The sequence below is a fragment of the Heterodontus francisci genome, chromosome 11, assembly GCF_036365525.1.
Source record: "Heterodontus francisci isolate sHetFra1 chromosome 11, sHetFra1.hap1, whole genome shotgun sequence".
NCBI classification, from domain to species: Eukaryota; Metazoa; Chordata; class Chondrichthyes; order Heterodontiformes; family Heterodontidae; genus Heterodontus; species Heterodontus francisci.
Window position 1 is genome coordinate 114,634,583 of NC_090381.1, and position 21,582 is coordinate 114,656,164.

At 45.4% G+C, this 21,582-nt stretch overlaps 1 protein-coding gene across 13 annotated transcripts in view; it reads left to right on the forward strand.

Annotated features, from left to right (window-relative positions):
- LOC137375479 (traf2 and NCK-interacting protein kinase-like) overlaps positions 1-21,582 on the forward strand; it is a 302,732-nt gene that overhangs the window by 205,196 nt on the left and 75,954 nt on the right. For all 13 annotated transcript variants that reach the window (XM_068042793.1, XM_068042796.1, XM_068042799.1 and 10 more), the window contains 2 exons: positions 6,172-6,335; positions 9,096-9,193. In XM_068042793.1, the coding sequence (XP_067898894.1) occupies positions 6,172-6,335; positions 9,096-9,193 (262 nt within the window). The remainder of the gene's footprint in view (positions 1-6,171; positions 6,336-9,095; positions 9,194-21,582) is intronic.

The window sequence follows — 21,582 nt, forward strand, 5'->3', positions numbered from 1 at the left end:
GTCAAAATCTTCTTAGCCACTTTAAAAAGGTTGTTCAAATTGTCTTGATGTTTAAATAATGCTCGATATTCCTGATTGATTTTGCTCCTTAAACATTTTATAATCCTTCAGTTTTTCTTGATGCCACTGAGAACGAGCCTTGTTTAAAACTCTGGGAGTACAGTCGATGGCTTCTTCAATTTGAACTTCCACTATCTGTTCTAACATTGTGATTCGTCCTCGCAACTTCTGAATAATATCCTATTCACTTTGGGGCTTCACGTGGTCGTTTGTAACCTGTCCATTTGCTTGGATTCCTGCTGCTGTACCTTGTGTTTTTTCAGCATTGGCAGGCACCTTTAATTTACTGTCAGGTCTCATCAACCCTTCAGGATTAGCTTGAGGTTTCAGTCCTTTGTGGGGAGAACTTTTAATTTGAAATTCTTTAGGTACTTTTGCTGCCTCTGTTAAGTCCATTAATGGTGTGGAAACATCTGTATCTTTAATTGATTTACTCTCTGGCCCAAGAGGATTTCAAATAAGTGAGGAGTTTTCACCCAAAGGATCAATTCTTATACTGTTCCAGAAAATGGAAAAACCATATCTCCCGCGAGATCATTTTTTAATGACCAATTTAAATTAACATGATTAACGAGTAGTTCAGCCACAACAGCAACAATCCCTTCACCAAATCACAGTTTAAATTCACTCCAGACAATGGGATAGGCACACAATTCCTATCGATCCCCTGTATCAGTACATTTGTATTCAGCAAACTCTTAGAAGAAAAGTCAAAATCTTTTCCTAACATTAAGCTCTGAGCTGAACCAGTATCTCCATGGATAACAATCTTCCTGGGTCTTTACTTAGAGAAAAATGGTGTGACTTCCCCTTCAAATATAAATCCCTCATAATCTTTAATGCCCCTATTTGCACCCACTGTATATTCATTAGACAGTACTGATTTCTCACCAGCCTTACCCCTTAGTGCAGTATTACTACCCTCGCTCAATAAAGCTACATCTTTCGGTTTTAACTTCCAACACTCTGGTTTTACGTGTCCAACCTTATGACAATGAAAACATGTTGGAGTTTTTGACTCACTACTAACCTCCATACAATCCCTTTTTACCACTTTGAGAAGCATCTGTCTTCCCATTTCTGCTATCCCCTTCTCTTTAATCAAAAACTGGGTCACCATTTGGTCTATCTTTCTAACTTCTGTGTAGATTTGCAAACGATGATATACTACCCCCCAGCTGGTAATGAGACAAATCATAACTATCAGCTAAAACAGCAGCTTCTCTTGTATTAGAAACTTTACGGTCTTCTCCATGTGTCCTAATACCTGCTGGAACACTGTTTTTAAATTCCTCCATTAACAACATCTCTCTCACATTTCCAAAATCCTGTTCAAGTTTCATTGAACGATACCAACAGTCAAAAATCATTTCTTTTTCTGTAGCAAATTCTCTATAAAAAAAAAATTTTATTCTGTCTTTTCCTGAAATTTCAAAATTTTGATCGATAAGCTTCTAGAACCAGCTCATGTGCATTTATTACTGCATTTTTAACTGCCTCTAATCTGCAGACTGTTCCTCCGAAGGTCTTGAATAAATATCCAGTGCTTTTCTTATTAAAACACTTTGTAAAAGAATGGTCCATGTTTCTTGTGGCCAAGCTAACCTTGCAGCAATTTTCTCAAATGAGACAAAAGACCTTTTAACCCCTTCCTCACTGAATTTAGGCACTGGGCAAATACTCTTTGTCACATCAAAACCCAGAGTTGCACTTGAATCAAACTACCAGTTATTCCCTATCCACGTAAACAAAGTATTTCTCTTTTCAATTCAAGTTGTCTCACTTCCCTTCCTCTTTGAACCTCTAATTCAAGTTTTTGCTTTTCTCTATAATTCCAATTCGAGTTGCTTCATTTGCAACCAAATCCTAGATTTGGGTGGCACAGTGGTTAGCACCGCAGCCTCACAGCTCCAGGGACCCCGAGTTCAATTCTGGGTACTGCCTGTGCAGAGTTTGCAAGTTCTCCCTGTGTCTGTGTGGGTTTTCGCCGGGTGCTCCGGTTTCCTCCCACTGCAAAAGACTTGCAGGTGATAGGTAAAATGGCCATTGTAAATTGCCCCTAGTGTAGGTAGGTGGTAGGGAATATGGGATTACTGTAGGGTTAGTATAAATGGGTGGTTCTTGGTCGGCACAGACTTGGTGGGCCGAAGGGCCTGTTTCAGTGCTGTATCTCTAAATAAATAAATAACTCAATCTGTGTTTTATCTGGGTGAACTTTTTCCTCTTCAAATTCCAAATGCTGTGCTAAAGTGTACCACTGCTCTTAGGAATTCACTTTGATTACTTAATTTCTCTGCTGTCTTCCAAGGTTTGAGACCACCTGCTCAATTTGGACTTCCCAGCTTGAGCATGGGCCTGCCTCAAAACAGAAACACACCTGGTTCCCGATAGCCTCTTTGCTTCTGAATCCAGCTGCTTTCAAAGCCAACAGCTTTCCAAAAGCCAACTAACTGACTGTCTGAAGCCAACTCACTGACTGTGTCAGCAAACACACAAAAAAACCCTCAGACGCCAAAAGGCATCTCCCCAGCAACATCTTTTTTTTTATTCATTCACGGGATGTGGGCATTGCTGGCCAGGCCAGCATTTATTGCCCATCCCTAATTGCCCTCGAGAAGGTGGTGGTGAGCTGCCTTCTTGAACCGCTGCAGTCCATGTGGGGTAGGTATACCCACAGTGCTGTTAGGAAGGGAGTTCCAGGATTTTGACCCAGCGACAGTGAAGGAACGGCGATATAGTTCCAAGTCAGGGTGGTGTGTGACTTGGAGGGGAACTTGCAGGTGGTGGTGTTTCCATGTATTTGCTGCCCTTGTCCTTCGAGTTGGTAGAGGTCGTGGGTTTGGAAGGTGCTGTCGAAGGAGCCTTGGTGCATTGCTGCAGTGCATCTTGTAGCTGGTGTACACTGCTGCCACTGTGCGTCTGTGGTGGAGGGAGTGAATGTTTGTAGATGGGGTGCCAATCAAGCGGGCCGCTTTGTCCTGGATGGTGTTGAGCTTCTTCAGTGTTGTTGGAGCTGCACCCATCCAGGCAAGTGGAGAGTATTCCATCACACTCCTGACTTGTGCCTTGTAGATTGTGGACAGGCTTTGGGGAGTCAGGAGGTGAGTTACTCGCCTCAGGACTCATAGCCTCTGACCTGCTCTTGTAGCCACAGTATTTATATGGCTACTCCAGTTCAGTTTTCGGTCAATGGTAGCCCCTAGGATGTTGATAGTGGGGGATTCAGCGATGGTAATGCCATTGAATGTCAAGGGGAGATGGTTAGATTCTCTTTTGTTGGAGATGGTCATTGCCTGTCACTTGTGTGGTGCGAATGTTACTTGCCACTTTTCAGCCGAAGCCTGGATATTGTCCAGGTCTTGCTGCATTTCTGCACAGACTGCTTCAGTATCTAAGGAGTTGCGAATGGTGCTGAACATTGTGCAATCATCAGCGAACATCCCCACTTCTGACCTTATGATTGAAGGAAGGTCATTGATGAAGCAGCTGAAGATGGTTGGGCCTAGGACACTACCCTGAGGTACTCCTGCAGTGATGTCGTGGAGCTCAGATGATTGACCTCCACAACCACAACCATCTTCCTTTGCGCGAGGTATGACTCCAGCCAGTGGAGGGTTTTCCCCCGATTCCCATTGACCTCAGTTTTGCTAGGGCTCCTTGATGCCATACTCGGTCAAATGCTGCCTTGATGTCAAGGCCAGTCACTCTCACCTCACCTCTTGAGTTCAGCTCTTTTATCCATGTTTGAACCAAGGCTGTAATGAGGTCAGGAGCTGAGTGGCCCTGGCGGAACCCAAACTGAGCATCACTAAGCAGGTTGTTGCTATGCAAGTGCCGCTTGATGGCACTGTTGATGACACCTTCCATCACTTTACTGATGATTGAGAGTAGGCTGGGTTGGATTTGTCCTGCTTTTTGTGTACAGGACATACCTGGGCAATTTTCCACATTGCAGGGTAGATGCCAGTGTTGTAGCTGTACTGGAACAGCTTGGCTAGGGGCGCGGCAAGTTCTGGAGCACAGGTCTTCAGTACTATTGCCGGAATATTGTCAGGGCCCATAGCTTTTGCAGTATCCAGTGCCTTCAGTCGTTTCTTGATATCACGTGGAGTGAATCGAATTGGCTGAAGTTTGGCATCTGTGATGCTGGGGACTTCAGGAGGAGGCTGAGATGGATTATCAACTCGGCACTTCTGGCTGAAGATTGTTGCAAATGCTTCAGCCTTATCTTTCGCACTGATGTGCTGGGCTCCCCCATCATTGAGCATGGGGATATTTGTGGAGCCACCTCCTCCAGTTAGTTGTTTACTTGTCCACCACCATTCACGGCTGGATGGGGCAGGACTGCAGAGCTTAGATCTGATCTGTTGGTTATGGGAGCGCGTAGCTCTGTCTATCGCATGCTGCTTACGCAGTTTGGCATGCAAGTATGCCGGGCCATGAGGTTACAGATTGTGGTTGAGTACAATTCTGCTGCTGCTGATGGCCCACAGCGCCTCATGGATGCCCAGTTTTGCATTGCTAGATCCGTTCGAAATCTATCCCATTCAGCACGGTGATAGTGCCACACAACACGATGGACGGTATCTTCAATGTGAAGGCGGGACTTTGTCTCCATAAGGACCGTGCGGTGGTCACTCCTACCAATACTGTCATGGACAGATGCATCCGCGGCAGGCAGATTGGTGAGGACGAGGTCGAGTATGTTCTTCCCTCGTGTTGGTTCCCCCACCACCTGCCGCAGACCCAGTCCAGCAGCTATGTCCTTTAGGACTCGGCCAGCTCGGTCAGTAGTGGTGCTACCGAGCCACTCATGGTGATGGACATTGAAGTCCCCCACCCAGAGTACATTTTGTGCTCTTGCCACCCTCAGTGCTTCCTCCAAGTGGTGTTCAACCTGGAGGAGTACTGAGTCATCAGCTGAGGGAGGGCGGTAGGTGGTAATCAGTAGGAGGTTACCTTGCCCATATTTAACCTGATGCCATGAGACTTCATGGGGTCCAGAGTCGATGTTGAGGACTCCCAGGGCAACTCCCTCCCTACTATATACCACTCTGCTGGGTCTGTCTTGCCGGTGGGACAGGACGTACCCGGGGATGGTGATGGCAGTGTCTGGGACATTGTCTGTTAGGTATGATTCCATGAGTATGACTATGTCAGGCTATCTCTATAGCAAGTGGTACATGCGGGATGTCCCAGATAACAACTTAATTTAATTATTTCCAACTCTAAATCTCCTCTTTGTTCTGGGAAATCATATGAATTATTTAAACCCCTGACTGAGAATTCCTAAGAGCTGTGGTACACTTTGGTTTGGTCCCAGGAGAAGTGAACAAACCGCCAAGATCCTGTAATGTATAGGGAAAATTCTTGGGGAGGGAGTAAAAGTCAAACGAGGGTGCTCTGTTGAGATTTAGAGATTGAAGTATTCAGCTTCATATTCTGTTAAGATTTTAAATTTAAAATATAACTTTCCAAATTGTAAATTTGATAGTAGTGTTTTGTTTAACTCTTGTAAAGTTTTTTGTTTACAGCATGAAATTGTGTGGTGTAATTCTTTCAGTAATAACAGACATACTGTGTCCATCAACAAGTTAAGTGGGGGTTCTCATTGTATAGGGTCTCCACAATTCCCATTATGACCTTACTAAATAAACATGAGTTTCCCTTTGATTTGTTACCACCCCAGATTTGTTTTCCAGCTTCTCAAACCAGGTGTGTTCATCTGTCTTGCTTTACAAATAATCAATTCCCAAATTAAAAGTTACTGCTACAGAATTAATCTTAGCCAGGTGATCTTACGATTATTAGTTCACCCATATCCTGAGAGTATGCTTGTCCCCTGGGATACGGAAGAGAGAAATCGGCCAGTGTTCTTGTTCCTTGTCGCTGTCCAGACTCCAATCCTCTCTCCACCCACCCCATCCCCACCACCTCAGTCGCTGTCCTCTGTTGGGAGGTGTAAGTAAAGGTTCGTGTGTGGGGGTTATCTCTGGAAGTTCTCTTGGAGCCACCGTGCTGGGTGTTGTCTGTCAGTAGAGATATTTCCAGAAGTTTCTCTTCAGTCAAGGATGCTTAGATGTGCTCTTTTTTTCCTGGTTTCCCTCGCAGTAATCCCGACCTGCGAAAGAACGAGAACCTATTGGAGACTCCCCTGCATCGCACCAGCAGTGGCAGCTCGTCCAGCTCCAGCACGCCCAGTTCCCAGCCTGGCTCCCAGCCTGGCTCCCAGAGCAGCTCCCAGGCTGGATCCAACGAACGCAATCAAATCCGAGGTAAGAAACATAAGAAATAGTAGCAGGAGCAGATCATACAGCCCGTCGAACTGACTCCACCATTTAATATCATGGCTGATCTTTAGCTTCAACTCCACTTTCCCGTCTACTCCCCATATCCCCTGATTTCCTGAGTGACCAAAAATCTCAGCCTTAAACATATGCAATCCACAACCCTCCGGGGCAGAGAATTCCAAAGGTTCACAATCCTTTGAATGAAGAAATTTGTCCTCATATCAGTCCTAAATGATCGGCCCCTTATCCTGAAACTGTGCCCCCGTGTTCTAAATTCGTAATCCAGAGGAAACAATGTCTCAGTATCTACCCCGTCAAACCCATTCAGAATCTTGAATGTTGGGTGGGGGAGGAATTGGTGGTGAGGAAGGGCGGGAAGCGTGGGGTGGGTGGGGGAGGGAGAGAGGGGTGTTTTTTATTCATTTGTGGGATGTGGGCATCGCTGGCTAGGCCAGCATTTATTGCCCATCCCTAATTGCCTTTGAATTGAATGGCTTGCTAAACCATTTCAGAGGGCATTTAAAAGTCAAACACATTGCTGTGGATCTGGAGTCACATGTAGGCCAGACCAAGTAAGGACAGCAGAATTCCTTCCCTAAAGGACATTAGGGGAGATGGCTAGGGAGGAGTGGGGTTTTGGGAGGGAGAAGTGGGGCAGGAATGGGTTTGTGTAGTATTTTCGATATGGTTGCTATGGAGATGAGGAGCCAGCCTCATCAGCAGTGATCGCATTGCAGCCTCTATTGCGCAGAAGATTCCAGGTTCAAAACCCACGCCAGATTGTCCCAGGAATGGTGATTATGGAAACCACCACATTGGTATCAACCAGTGGAACCATTCAGAAATTTCCATAGAATTTACAGTACAGGAACAGGCCATTCAGCCCAACTGGCCTATGCTGGTGTTTATGCTTCACAGAAGCCTCTTCCTACCCCTCTTCATTTCACCCTTTCAACATATACTTCTATTCCTTTCTCCCTCATGTGTTTATCCAGCTTCCCCTTAAATGTATCTCTGCTCTTCACCTCAACCACTCCCTATGGTAACGAGTTCCACATTCTCACCACTCTCTGGGTAAAGAGGTTTCTCCTGAATTCCTTAGTGGAATTGTTAGTGACTGTCTTATATTTATGACCTCTAGTTTTAGACTCTGTCACAAGTGGAAATATTGTTCTACGTCTGCCCTATTGAATCCCTTCCTAATCTTAAAGGCCTCAATATTATCACAGAATAATACAGCACAGAAAGAGGCCATTCGATCCATTGGGTCCGTGCTAGATTATCTCTCATCCTCTTGTTCCTAGATTAAAGGGCAGCTGAGCTCTTTAGCTTCGGTTGTAGCTCCACTTGGGAGAAGATACCCACCACAGCAACTCTTCCCCTGGTGAGTTACTCGAGAACCTCCTGTGTGAGACTTGAGTGAGGATCTGTCCTACAGCAAGAAACTGGAGATGGCAATAGCTTGGACAGCTGTGTGTTAACTTGTAAGGTTACAAGGGTGATTTTTGTTTTTGTAAGAGTAAACCCAGCCCAGCAAAACCTCTTAAAATCCTCATCTTTGTTTTCAAATCCCTCCCTGGGCTGAATCTTATGAATGCGACGCAGTTCTAAGTACAGCGTACATCCCGTGAGGATGCACCGTCCCTGAGTCTCCGCGATATTAAATAGAGGGGGCGGAGCGGCTGCCCCCAATGACGTAGAGGGGGCGCTGCCCCGTCCCTGGCAATGGCATCTGGCACCACCGCGCAGGCACCGGCCCCATTTTTAAAGGGCTTTAAGTCCTTACAAAGAAGTTTAATTTTTAAAGGGTATAAAATAAAAGATCTTTAATACATTGACAAATAAGTGATGGAGGCCCTTCCCCAACCTCCCAGTGGTCATTTCAGGCAAAGAAATTACCATCAGTTGTTTGTTCCAATACCCGAACTTTCCCCCCCCGCCAACCTCCAATCTTTTGCCCTTCAGCCCCTTCCCACCATACTCCCATTCAATAAATATTGATTTCCCCGCTCCTCCACCCCTCCCGCTCTGTAAATTTTATTCCTCCCCCCTCCCCACCAGGTTCTCGCCCGGATCTCCGTACGGAGTTCCGAAGGTGCATGGAGCACGAACAGCGGCTGTAATTTCGGAATGGGACGGCCGCTGCCTGCAGGTAAGTTTATTTCAATATTTTAGATGTTCATTATCAAATGCTGATGAAGGGCCCACCGCCAGGCGGCGGTGGGGGGGCCGCACCGAGGTCCCGCCGCCGCTGGTAATATGCAGCGGGCCCTTCTTGGCGTCGCAGGGGGCCTCTCCCCGCAGCATTTTACTGGCCCCCGGACTGCGACCTGTGGCGTTGATGGGCTTGTAAAATTCAGGCCCTTATCTCTGTAACCTCCTCCAACCCTCCAAGATCTCTGCTTGTCCAATTCTGGCCTTTTGCCCAAACCCGGTTTTAATTGTTCCACCATTGGCGGCTGTCGAGCTGCCGAGACCCTAAGCTCTGGAATTCCCTCTCTAAACCCCTCCGCCTCTCTACCTCTCTCTCTTCCATGAAGATGCTACTTCAAACCTTCCTCTTTGTCCAAGTTTTTGGTCACCTGTCCTAATATCCCCTTCTATGGCTCAGTGTCAATTTTTCTTTGGTAACGCTCCTGTGACTCTTGGGACATTTTACTATGCTAAAAGCACTATATAAGCGCAGATTGTTGTTGTTGTATATGTTTGTGCAGGTTTTAGTTTCATGCTCTTGTGTTGTTGTAGGAACAGGGAAGGCAGAAGGATCGCCAGTTCTGTCTCATGAGAGCTCGCGAGTGAAACAAGAAGAGGGACGCGAGTTGACACGGCCGGGGAGACCTGCTGTAAGTCTTCGTCAAAACCTCCTTCCAAACTGTACACCTTGAATCCAGAAATGTAAACCCACTACCATGTCTAATCATTGAACTGGATGCACTTGCTGCTCGTAGAATGAGGCACTAATTCTCACCTCATACCCATCTATAGCTCATTGTATCATACTACACAGTCCATCATGTGTGTGGTGGCTCATTGAAAGAGCTATCTGTTTAGTCCCACTTTTCCCTGCTCTTACTCCATAGCCCTGTATATTTTTCCTTTTCAGATATCTCTCTAATTCTCTTTTGGTGTCTCATAGAATCATGGAATGGTTACATCACAGAAGGAAGCCATTCACCAGGTCGTGTCTGTGCCAGCTCTCTGCAAGAGCAAATCAGCTAGTCTCACTCCTCTATCCTTTCCCCACAGCCCAGCAATTTATTTTCCCTTCAGGTCTTTATCCAATTCCCTTTTGAAAGCCATGATTGAACCTGCCTCCACCAGATTCTCAAACAGTGCATTCCAGATCCTAAACACTCACTGAACCTACCTCCACCACACTCTCGGACAGTGCATTCCAGATCCTAAACACTCACTGAACCTGCCTCCACCACACTCTCGGACAGTGCATTCCAGATCCTAAACACTCACTGAACCTGCCTCCACCACACTCTCGGACAGTGCATTCCGGATCCTAAACACTCACTGAACCTGCCTCCACCACACTCTCGGACAGTGCATTCCGGATCCTAAACACTCACTGAACCTGCCTCCACCACACTCTCAGGCAGTGCATTCCAGATCCTAAACACTCACTGAACCTGCCTCCACCACACTCTCAGGCAGTGCATTCCAGATCCTAACCACTCACTGCTTCTTTTGAAATTCACTTTAAATCCATTCCCTCCGCTTCTCAATCCTTCCACCAATAAACAGTTTTTCTCTATGAACTCTGTTCAGACTCCTCATGATTTTGAACACCAAATCTCCTCTCAACCTTTTCTGCTCTAAGGAGAACAATCCCAGCTTCTCCAGTCTATCCACATAACTGAAGTTCCTCATCCCTGGAACCATTCTTGTGAATCTTTTCTCTACTCTCTCTAAAGTCTTCACATCCTTCCTAAAATGTGATTCCCAGATTTGGACACAATATTCCAGTTGAGGCTGAACCAGTGTTTTTAAAGGTTCACCATAACTTCCTTGCTTTTGTACTCTATGCCCCTTTTTATAAAGCCCAGGCTCCAGTATGCTTTGTTAACTGCTTTCTCAACCTGCCCTGCCTCCTTCAGCAATTTGTGTACATATACCCCAGGACCCTCTGCTTCTGTACCCCCTTAAAAACTGTACCCTTTATTCTATATTGCCTTTCCTTGTTCTTCCTACCAAAACGTATCACTTCACACTTCCCTGCCATATGTCCGCCCATTCCACCAGCCTGTCTATGTCCTCTTGAAATCTATTACTATCCACCTGACAGTTCATAATACTTCCAAGTTTGTGTCATCCACAAATTTTGAAATTGTGCCCTGCACACCCAAGTCTAGGTCATTAATATAGATCACGAAAAGCAGTGGTCCTAGTACAGACCCCTGGGAAACCCCACTATATACCTTCCTCCAGTCTGAAAAATGACTGTTCACCATTACTCCATTTTCTGTCACTCAGCCAACTTCGTATCCATGCTGACCCTGTCCCTTCTATTCCATAGAATTTAACTCTGCTGACAAGCCTGTTATCCAACGCCTTTTGGAAGTCCACGTACACCACATCAACTGCATGACCCTCATCAACCCTCTCTGTTATCTCATCAATAAACTTAATCAAATTAGTTGAACACAATTTGCCCTTAAGAAATTCATGCTGGCATTCCTTCATTTATCCACATTTGTCCAAGCGACTGTTAATTTTGTCCTGGATTATCATTTCTAAAAGCTTTCCCACCACCGACCTTAAACTGATTGACCTGTAATTGCTGGGCTTGTCCTTACACAGTTTTTGAAAAAGGGTGTAACATTTGCAATTCTCCAGTCCTCTGGCACCACCCTGAGTCTAAGGAGGATTGGAAGATTACGGCCAGTGTCTCCACAATTTCCACCCTTACTTCCCTCAGTATCCTTGGATGCATCTGATCCAGTCCTGTGACTTATTAACTTGAAGTACAGCCAGTCTTTCTAATATGTCCTCTTCAGCAATTTTTAGCCCATCCAGTGTCTCGACTACCTCCTCTTTCACTGTGACTTTGGCAGCATCTTCTTCCTTGGTAAAGACAGGTGCAAAGTACTCATTTAGTAGCTCAGCCATGACCCTACCTCCATGCATAAATCTTATTTTTGGTCCCTAATCAGCCCCACTCCTCCTTTTGCCACCATTTTACTATTTATATGTCGATTGAAGACTTTTAGGTTCCCTTTTATGTTGCTTGCCAGTCTCTTCTCATAGTCTCTCTTTTGCTGCTCTTATTTCTCTTTTCACTTCCCCTCTGAACCTTCTATATTTAGCCTGGTTCACTCAAATCTGTCATACGCACCCTTTTCTCCTTTATCTTCCTCTCTCTTGCTGTCCAGGGAGCCCTGGCTTTGTTTGCCCTACCTTTCCACTTATTGGAATGTACCTCGACTGCATCTGGATGATCTCGTTAAAGGCAGCCCACTGTTCCATTAGCTTTGCCTGGCAATCTCTGGTTCCAATTTACCTGGGACAGATCCATTCTCACCCCATTAAAACTGGCCCTCCCCTAACTAATTATTTTTACTCTGGATTGCTCCTTGTCCTTTTCCATAGCCATCTTAAACCTTATGATGCTGTGATCACTGTCCCCTAAATGTTCTCCTCATGACACTTGATCCACTTGTCCCACCTTATTCCACAGAACCAGATCCAGCAATGCCCCCTCCCTCGTTGGACTGGAAAAATACTGATATAGAAAATTCTCCTGAATATACTTCAGAAATGCTTCCCTCTCTCTGCCCTTTACACTATTAGTATCCCAGTCTATATTAAGATAATTAAAGACTCCATTATAACTGGTTTATAATTCTTGCACCTCTCTGTAATTTCTTTTCAAATTTATTCCTTTATATCTTTCGCACTAGTTGGTGACCTGTAGAATACACTTAGTAGTGTAATGATACCTGCATTGTTCCTCAGTTCTAACTAGAGTCTTCTTTGACCTCTCCAGGACATTCTGTTTCTCCATCACTATAATATTGTCATTAATCAATCAATGCTGCCACCCCTCCTCCTTTCTTTCCATCCATATCTTTCCTGAACACCTTGTATCCAGGAATATTTCGTACCCAATCCTGCCAGATCTCCGTTATTGCCACAACATCATATTCCCACATGCCTACTCTGTGCCTGCAGCTCACCAACCGTTTTACCATACTCCGTACATTCACACACATGCATTATTAAACCCAATTTACTTGATTGCATTCCCTCTTACTCGGACCCCACCTAATACTTTACTAATTCTTACTCTTGTGCTATCTGTCTCTTCCAATCCTTTGTGAACCTTGTTTATTCTCTCTAATATTACCTTCTGGTTCCCACCCCCCTGCCAAATTAGTTTAAACCCTCCCCAACAGCACTAGCAAACTGCATACAAGAGGTCCTGACTCTATTAAGGCACAACCTAGTCAACCTGTACAGGTCACATCTCTCCAGAACCAGTCCCAATGTCCCAGGAATCTAAAACCCTCCCTCGTGCAACACCTCTCCAGCCACACATTTATCTGCTCTATCCTCCTATTTCTATACTAACTAGCACGTGACACAGCGTGTTTCTTGCCTTGCTCCCTAAAATATCCCTGCAGGACCGCATCCCTCTTTCTGGCTATCTCATTGGTGCTGATATGACCCAACCTCTGGCTGTTTACCCTCCCCCCTAATAGTGGTCTGTAGCCAGTCAGTGACATCCTTGACCTCGGCACCAGGGAGGCAGCGTGCCATCCTGGAATCATGACAGCAGCCGCAGAAATGCTTGTCTGTTCCCCTAACTATTCAAACGCCTATCACTATTGCTTTCCCAATCTTCCTCCCACTTCTTTGTACAGCTGAGCCAGCCGTGCTGCCATGGAGCTATGGACTTGGCTTGGGATGCACTCTCCGGATGAACCATCACTCTCAGCAGTATTCAGAACTGATTGGAGAACGCGATGCACACAGGGGTCTCCTGCACTACCTGTCTGGTTCTCTTTGACTGCCTGGCAGTCACTCATGCCATCTCTGCCTGCTTACCCTCAAGCTGCAGGTTAACCACATCTATAAACGTGCTATCCATGAAACTCCTAGACTTGCGGATGCTCCGCAGTGAAGCCAGCTGCCACTGAAACTCCAAAACCTGGGGCTCAAGCTCCTCCAGCTGATGACACTTCCTGCAAATGTAGTTGTCCAGTACACGAGAAGTATCCTAGAGTTGCCACATGTTACAGGATGTGCATTCCACGGGACTAAGGAACCCTACCATGCCTCTATTTATTAGACAAACTAAACAAAACAGAAGTAAGCTATAGAAAACCGATATAAAAAAACCTCATCAGTCAGCAAACTCCCTTTAACAAATCTGTGCTGGCTTTCCTTAATTAATTCACACTTGTCCAAGTGTTAATTTTGTCCTGGATTATCATTTCTAAAAGCTTTCCCACCACAGAGGTCTCCTTGTTTCTCTTTTAATATATTTATTCCACTGACTTTCACTGCTCAATTGGGCCATGTGATCCCCTTCAGCTTTGGAAGCATCTGGGAACTCAGTGCCCTCCAGTTACTGCATTAAATACTGTACCACAGCCTATTGGTTTGACACAACCACTGGCCTCTTCTTCCTCCTTCTCCCTCCCCCGCTCCCCCCCCCCCCCCCCCACCATTTTGGAACTTATTACACAGAACTGATCTATTCCTTCCTACCACAATGACTTAAGGGTTTTGATAAAGTAAATGAGGAGAAACTGTTTCAAGTGGCAGAAGTTTGATAACCAGAGGATACAGATTCAAGGTAATTGGCAAAGAACCAGAGAGGAGTGGGCAGAAATGTTTTTACAGCGAGTTGTTGTGATCTGCAATGCGCTGCCTGAAAAGGCAATGGAAGCAGATTCAGTTAAGGGCACTCTATCTGAATGCACGCAACATTCACAACAAGGTAAATGATTTGAAGGTACAAATAGACATAAATGGGTCTGATTTAATTTCTGTGACCAAGATGTGGTTACAGGGTGACCAGGACTGGGAACTGAATATTCAATAGTAACTTTCAAAAGGGAATTGGATAAATACTCGGAGAAATTTGCAGGATTATGGGGAAAGAGCAAGGCAGTGGAACTAATTGGATGGGGCTTTCACAGAGCTGGCACAGGCACAATGGGCAGAATGGCCTCCTTCTGTGCTGTATGATTCTCAGTAGACTATGACCATTTCCTTGGCCCAACCAATGCTTGAGCAATTGGGCTACATACTTTTTAACTTATTGATTCTTCTGGTTTGTTCAATAAGTAAAATCCAGTGAACTCCTGAAAATATATCAGAATGGGATGAACAAAATACCTGGCTCAGACACCAAGTGTACAGTCCTATGGAGCACTGAGTGTGGGGAGTCTGTTCTGAGTTTAATTGATCTCAGCTGGAGATCCCTTTGAGATGCTAAAATTGGTCTCCATGTGTTTGGGTTACAGTGAGGTGAAAATTGGACAGGGATTTTCCTGATCCTGATCATCATTCAGGTACTTTTGCGAGAGCGTGTAGGAAATGTTGTGCAAAGCAATGTTAGGCTTGGCTTTGGTGGTCTCCCCCACCGACTCCCACCACAGCCCCCCTTCGCCAGACAGCCTGATGACTTGCTACTGAGCCTGATGCATGAAGAATGTATCAGAAAGTACCTCTGGAATGGTGCACTGATGAAAATCAGGAGGAGATAATGTGATGAAATGCCAATGGAGGCTGATGCCTTTCTGCTCTTTGCACCCGAGTGAATATCAACAGTGTCCGTTCACCTCTGTGTGAGAATTTTACACACCATGACCTCTATCACTCGAAGCCTATAGGCTGACAGCTGATTCTGCCTGGCATCGTTTTGATGTGGAAGTGCTCTCCCGAGAAAGTGATGAGAGAGGTCCCTTCTTAAACAAAATCCTGCTTCTAGATTGGCTGGGCCACTGATCTGTCCATTTCAGCTCATGAGTTGTCCTTCTAGCATCTACCTTTCTCTCGTCCCCTCAGTTGAAAGTCTCTGCGCTGTGCCCTCAGCAAGGTTGCTCTTATCTCCGTTGAGTTGGTGCATGCCAAGCTAATTGACCTCCTCTTTGACTCAGGAGGCAGTTGCCAACAAGGTGGGAGACACCAGCAGGTGATGGCACCATTCAGCTTTTGCTCCTCCCATCCCATAAGTCTCAGTAAAGTTTGAAACTGCACAGTTTGATAAAGTGATTTAACGTACATACCCTTGATGTGAATTAAATTTTTTAAAGCAGATTCACGGCGTTGAACTAACATTTCCATTTTTTCTTTTGTCTCTTAACCTTCTGTCTGTCTGTCTGTCTGTCTGTCTGTCTCTCTCTCGGCTTCTCTGTCATCTTGATCGCGGACTAACCTTGCCTTCCTCCCAGAGCTATAAGAAAGCAATAGATGAGGTTAGTGCCATCTTTCATATGGAAAGATAACACCATGAAACCAGGAAACATGCCATGATGATAGTGTGAGCGTTTTGTATCTTTTTTTGTAAAAAAAGGAGGAAATATGAAGCATCATATTGCTAGCACTAGTTGGACATATTCTTGGGGTTTTCATCACATGACCTCCCACATCCAATCGCCTCCCCAATTTCTTCCCAGCTCCAATATAGCTAACAAACTAAAGTGTTCAATGAAATCAATGCACAATTTTAAATGTATCTACAATTTTTCACCCGGCTTGCTCACAGCTTGGAGTTGGATAGAAACAGGCCATTCGGCCCATCTGGTCTATGCTGGTGTTTATGTTCCACATGAGCCTCCTCCCACCTCACTTCATCTTAACCGATCACCATATCCTTCTATTCCTTTCTCCCTCATGTGTTTATCTAACTTCCCCTTACCTGTGGTGGTGAGTTCCACATTGTCACCACTCTCAGGGTAAAGAAGTTCCTCCTGAATTCCTTAATGGATTTATGTGACTATCCTATATTTATAGCCCTTAGATCTGGCCTCTTCCAAAGGGGAAACATCTTCTCCACCCAACTAAACCTGGAATAGAGAAAGGTTGATGCCCTCAGCCATCAGTCCCTTCTCTAAATTGGTCCCCCAACTCCAGACTAGAACCTTATGAGTTACCAACCCTCCAGGATTGCCCTGGAGTCTCCAGGAATTAAAGGGTCACCTCCCAGATACTGCATAGATACATGTGAGGTGATATGTTTTGGTAGGAGGAATTAGGAGACCACTAGTCCTTCAATGGTTAACAGGCAGAAAGCAGAGAGTAGGAATAAACGGGTTATTCTCGCATTGGTAGGCTGTGACTAGTGGGGTACCGCAGGGATCAGTGCTTGGGTCCCAGCTGTTCACAATATATATCAATGATTTGGATGTGGGGACCAAATGTAGTATTTCCAAGTTCGCGGATGACACAAAACTAGGTGGGAATGTGTGTTGTGAGGAAGATGCAAAGAGGCTTCAAGGGGATTTAGACAGACTTAGTGAGTGGGCAAGAACGTGGCAGATGGAATATAATGTGGAAAAATGTGAGGTTATCCACTTTAGTAGGAGGAAGAGATGTGCTGAGTATTTCTTAAATGGTGAGAGATTAGAAAGTGTAGATGTACAAAGGGACCTGGGTGTCCTTGTCAATAAGTCACTGAAAGCTAACATGCAGGTGCAGCAAGCAATTAAGAAGGCTAATGGTATATTGGCCTTTATTGCAAGAGGATTTGAGTACAAGAGTAGTGAAGTCTTACTTCAATTGTATAGAACTTTGGTTAGACCGCACCGAGAGTACTGTGTGCAGTTTTGGTCCCCTTACCTTAGGAAGGATATTATTGTCATAGAGGGAGTGCAACGAAGGTTCACCAGACTTGTTCCTGGGATGGCAGGACTGTCCTATGAAAAGAGATTGGGGAAACTGGGCCTGTATTCTCTAGAGTTTTGAAGAATGACAGATGATCTCACTGAAACCTACAAAATACTTAAAGGGATAGACAGGGGAGATGCAGCTAAGTTGTTTCCCCTGGTCGGGGATTCTCAAACCAGGGGACACATTTTGAAAATAAGGGGGAAACCACTTAGGACAGAGATGAGGAGAAATTTCTTTACTCAGAGGGTTGTGAATCTTTGGAATTCTCTACCCCAGAGGGCTGTGGAAGCTCAGTCATTGAGTATGTTTAAAGCAGAGATTGACAGATTTCTAAATACAAATGACTTAAAGGGGATGAGGATAGTGTGGGAGAAAGGCATTGAAGTGGATGATCAGCCATGATCGTATTGAATGGTGGAGCAGGCTCGATGGGCTGAATGGCCTACTCCTGCTCCTATATTCCTATGTTGCTTTCACAAAAATGTAATCTTAAAGATATCTATAAGGACACCCCTCAGTCTTTTCTAGAGAAAAGAGCCCAGCCTGTATAATCTTCCCTGATACGGAGAACCTCTCAGTTCTGGTATCATCCCTGTCAATCTATTTTTTGCATCTTCACCAGTGCCTCTATATCCTTTTAGTAATGTAGCAACCAGAACTGTTCATAATACTCCAAGCGCAATCCAAGGTTTCATGCAATCCTCTCTGCTTTTCAATTGTACCCCTCTAGAAATGAACCCCAGTGCTGTGTTTGCTTTTTTATGGCCTCATGAATCTATGGTACTGCTTTTAATGATTTATGTGTCATCCTTCAGATACCTCTGCTCCTCTACCCCAGTTCAACTGTTAACTTCCAAGCACCATCAAAATGCACCATCTTCTCACATGTATCTGTGCAGCCTCTGAGAGATTATCCTTCAATTCCTGGAGATTCCAGGGCCATCCTGGAAGGTGGCAACCCTAAGGTCCGAGGCTGGAGTTGAGGGACAGATGTCTGATTGAGAGAGGGACTGATAGTTGGGGGCATTAACCCTTTCATTGCAGCATAACACTCATTTGCCCATTGCCTGCAGCATGCAGTGGCTAGAGCGAATGTTAAATTGGCTTCTTGAAAGTCCTCTTTGTTGTGTTCTCTAAAGGGTGATTTTCTTCACGAGTGAGTGTTTGTGAAACTTTTCCAGTGTGGTGGTGGGGGAGGCGGGGGGGTAGTTAATGGCTGGAGAGATGAATGTTACCATGACGTCATGTGTGAGCAACCTGGACTATTCTATACCCGACTCCTGTGGAGTTGCTAGTCAGACGATTAAGAACAAAGAACAAAGAAAATTACAGCACAGGAACAGGCCCTTCGGCCCTCCAAGCCTGCGCCGATCCAGATCCTCTATCTAAACATGTTGCCTATTTTCTAAGGGTCTGTATCTCTTTGCTTCCTGCCCATTCATGTATCTGTCTAGATACATCTTAAAAGACGCTATCGTGCCCGCGTCTACCACCTCCGCTGGCAACGCGTTCCAGGCACCCACCACCCTCTGCGTAAAGAACTTTCCACGCATATCCCCCCTAAACTTTTCCTCTCTCACTTTGAACTCGTGACCCCTTGTAATTGAATCCCCCACTCTGGGGGAAAAAGCTTCTTGCTATCCACCCTGTCTATACCTCTCATGATTTTGTACACCTCAATCAGGTCCCCCCTCAACCTCCGTCTTTCTAATGAAAATAATCCTAATCTACTCAACCTCTCTTCATAGCTAGCGCCCTCCATACCAGGCAACATCCTGGTGAACCTCCTCTGCACCCTCTCCAAAGCATCCACATCCTTTTGGTAATGTGGCGACCAGAACTGCACGCAGTATTCCAAATGTGGCCGAACCAAAGTCTTATACAACTGTAACATGACCTGCCAACTCTTGTACTCAATACCCCGTCCGATGAAGGAAAGCATGCCGTATGCCTTCTTGACCACTCTATTGACCTGCGTTGCCACCTTCAGGGAACATGGACCTGAACACCCAAATCTCTCTGTACATCAATGTTCCCCAGGACTTTTCCATTTACTGTATAGTTCACTCTTGAATTGGATCTTCCAAAATGCATCACCTCGCATTTGCCCTGATTGAACTCCATCTGCCATTTCTCTGCCCGACTCTCCAATCTATCTATATTCTGCTGTATTCTCTGACAGTCCCCTTCACTATCTGCGACTCCACCAATCTTAGTGTCATCTGCAAACTTGCTAATCAGACCACCTATACTTTCCTCCAAATCATTTATGTATATCATAAACAACAGTGGTCCCAGCACGGATCCCTGTGGAACACCACTGGTCACACGTCTCCATTTTGAGAAACTCCCTTCCACTGCTACTCTCTGTCTCCTGTTGCCCAGCCAGTTCTTTATCCATCTAGCTAGTACACCCTCGACCCCATGCGACTTCACTTTCTCCATCAGCCTACCATGGGGAACCTTATCAAACGCCTTACTGAAGCTCATGTATATGACATCTACAGCCCTTCCCTCATCAATCAACTTTGTCACTTCCTCAAAGAATTCTATTAAGTTGGTAAGACATGACCTTCCCTGCACAAAACCATGTTGCCTATCACTGATAAGCCCATTTTCTTCCAAATGGGAATAGATCCTATCCCTCAGTATCTTCTCCAGCAGCTTCCCTACCACTGACGTCAGGCTCACCGGTCTATAATTGCCTGGATTTTCCCTGCTACCCTTCTTAAACAAGGGGACAACATTAGCAATTCTCCAGTCCTCCGGCACCTCACCCGTGTTTAAGGATGCTGCAAAGATATCTGTTAAGGCCCCAGCTATTTCCTCTCTCGCTTCCCTCAGTAACCTGGGATAGATCCCATCCAGACCTGGGGACTTATCCACCTTAATGCCTTTTAGAATACCCAACACTTCCTCCCTCCTTATGCCGACTTGACCTAGAGTAATCAAACATCTGTCCCTAACCTCAACATCCGTCATGTCCCTCTCCTCGGTGAATACCGATGCAAAGTACTCGTTTAGAATCTCACCCATTTTCTCTGACTCCACGCATAACTTTCCTCCTTTGTCCTTGAGTGGGCCAATCCTTTCTCTAGTTACCCTCTTGCTCCTTATATATGAATAAAAGGCTTTGGGATTTTCCTTAACCCTGTTTGCTAAAGATATTTCATGACCCCTTTTAGCCCTCTTAATTCCTCGTTTCAGATTGGTCCTACATTCCCGATATTCTTTCAAAGCTTCGTCTTTCTTCAGCCTCCTAGACCTTATGTATGCTTCCTTTTTCCTCTTAGCTAGTCTCACAATTTCACCATGTCATCCATGGTTCCCTAATCTTTCCATTTCTATCCCTCATTTTCACAGGAACATGTCTCTCCTGCACGCTAATCAACCTCTCTTTAAAAGCCTCCCACATATCAAATGTGGATTTACCTTCAAACAGCTGCTCCCAATCTACATTCCCCAGCTCCTGCCGAATTTTGGTATAGTTGGCCTTCCCCCAATTTAGCACTCTTCCTTTAGGACCAATCTCGTCTTTGTCCATGAGTATTCTAAAACTTACGGAATTGTGATCACTATTCCCAAAGTAGTCCCCTACTGAAACTTCAACCATCTGGCCGGGCTCATTCCCCAACACCAGGTCCAGTATGGCCCCTTCCCGAGTTGGACTATTTACATACTGCTCGAGAAAACCCTCCTGGATGCTCCTTACAAATTCTGCTCCATCTAGACCTCTAACACTAAGTGAATCCCAGTCAATGTTGGGAAAATTAAAATCTCCTATCACCACCACCCTGTTGCTCCTACATCTTTCCAGAATCTGTTTACATATTTGTACCTCTATCTCGCGCTCTAACGGCAAGAGGTTCGGCAAACGATTTCTTCTTGAAGACAGTGTTCCACCCTTTCTCCCCCCCGCCCACGTTTGTTAATGTAATTCAACCCCTTGCTTGACACTCCATGCACAGTCGTTGCCCTGAGAGGTTCCCCAGGCCTCAACAGCCCTCGGGGTTGCCCCAGTGTCTCTCTCCGACTCCGCCTCAGAGGACATGCTTAGCCTTTGCTGGGTGCTTTGACTGGTTGGACACTTGAGGTGCGTGCGTGTGTCTGTGTGTGTGTCTGTGTCTCCGTCTGTGTGCCAGTGTGAAGTAGATTCTACCTGATATGGGGAGGGGCTGTACTTAATGGACTGAAAGGCCATTTCCTTGTTTTATACACCCATGTGCGTTTTGTGCAGAATCGAGTAGAGATTAGAATGTATTGTGCACAGATGGAAAAGTACAATTTTTTTGCTCAACATTTGAACTGAGCAGTCTGTTTCTAGAAGGTTCTTAAGAAACCTGTAAATGTCCAAAAAAAGGTTTTCAGGAGGCTTGGAGCT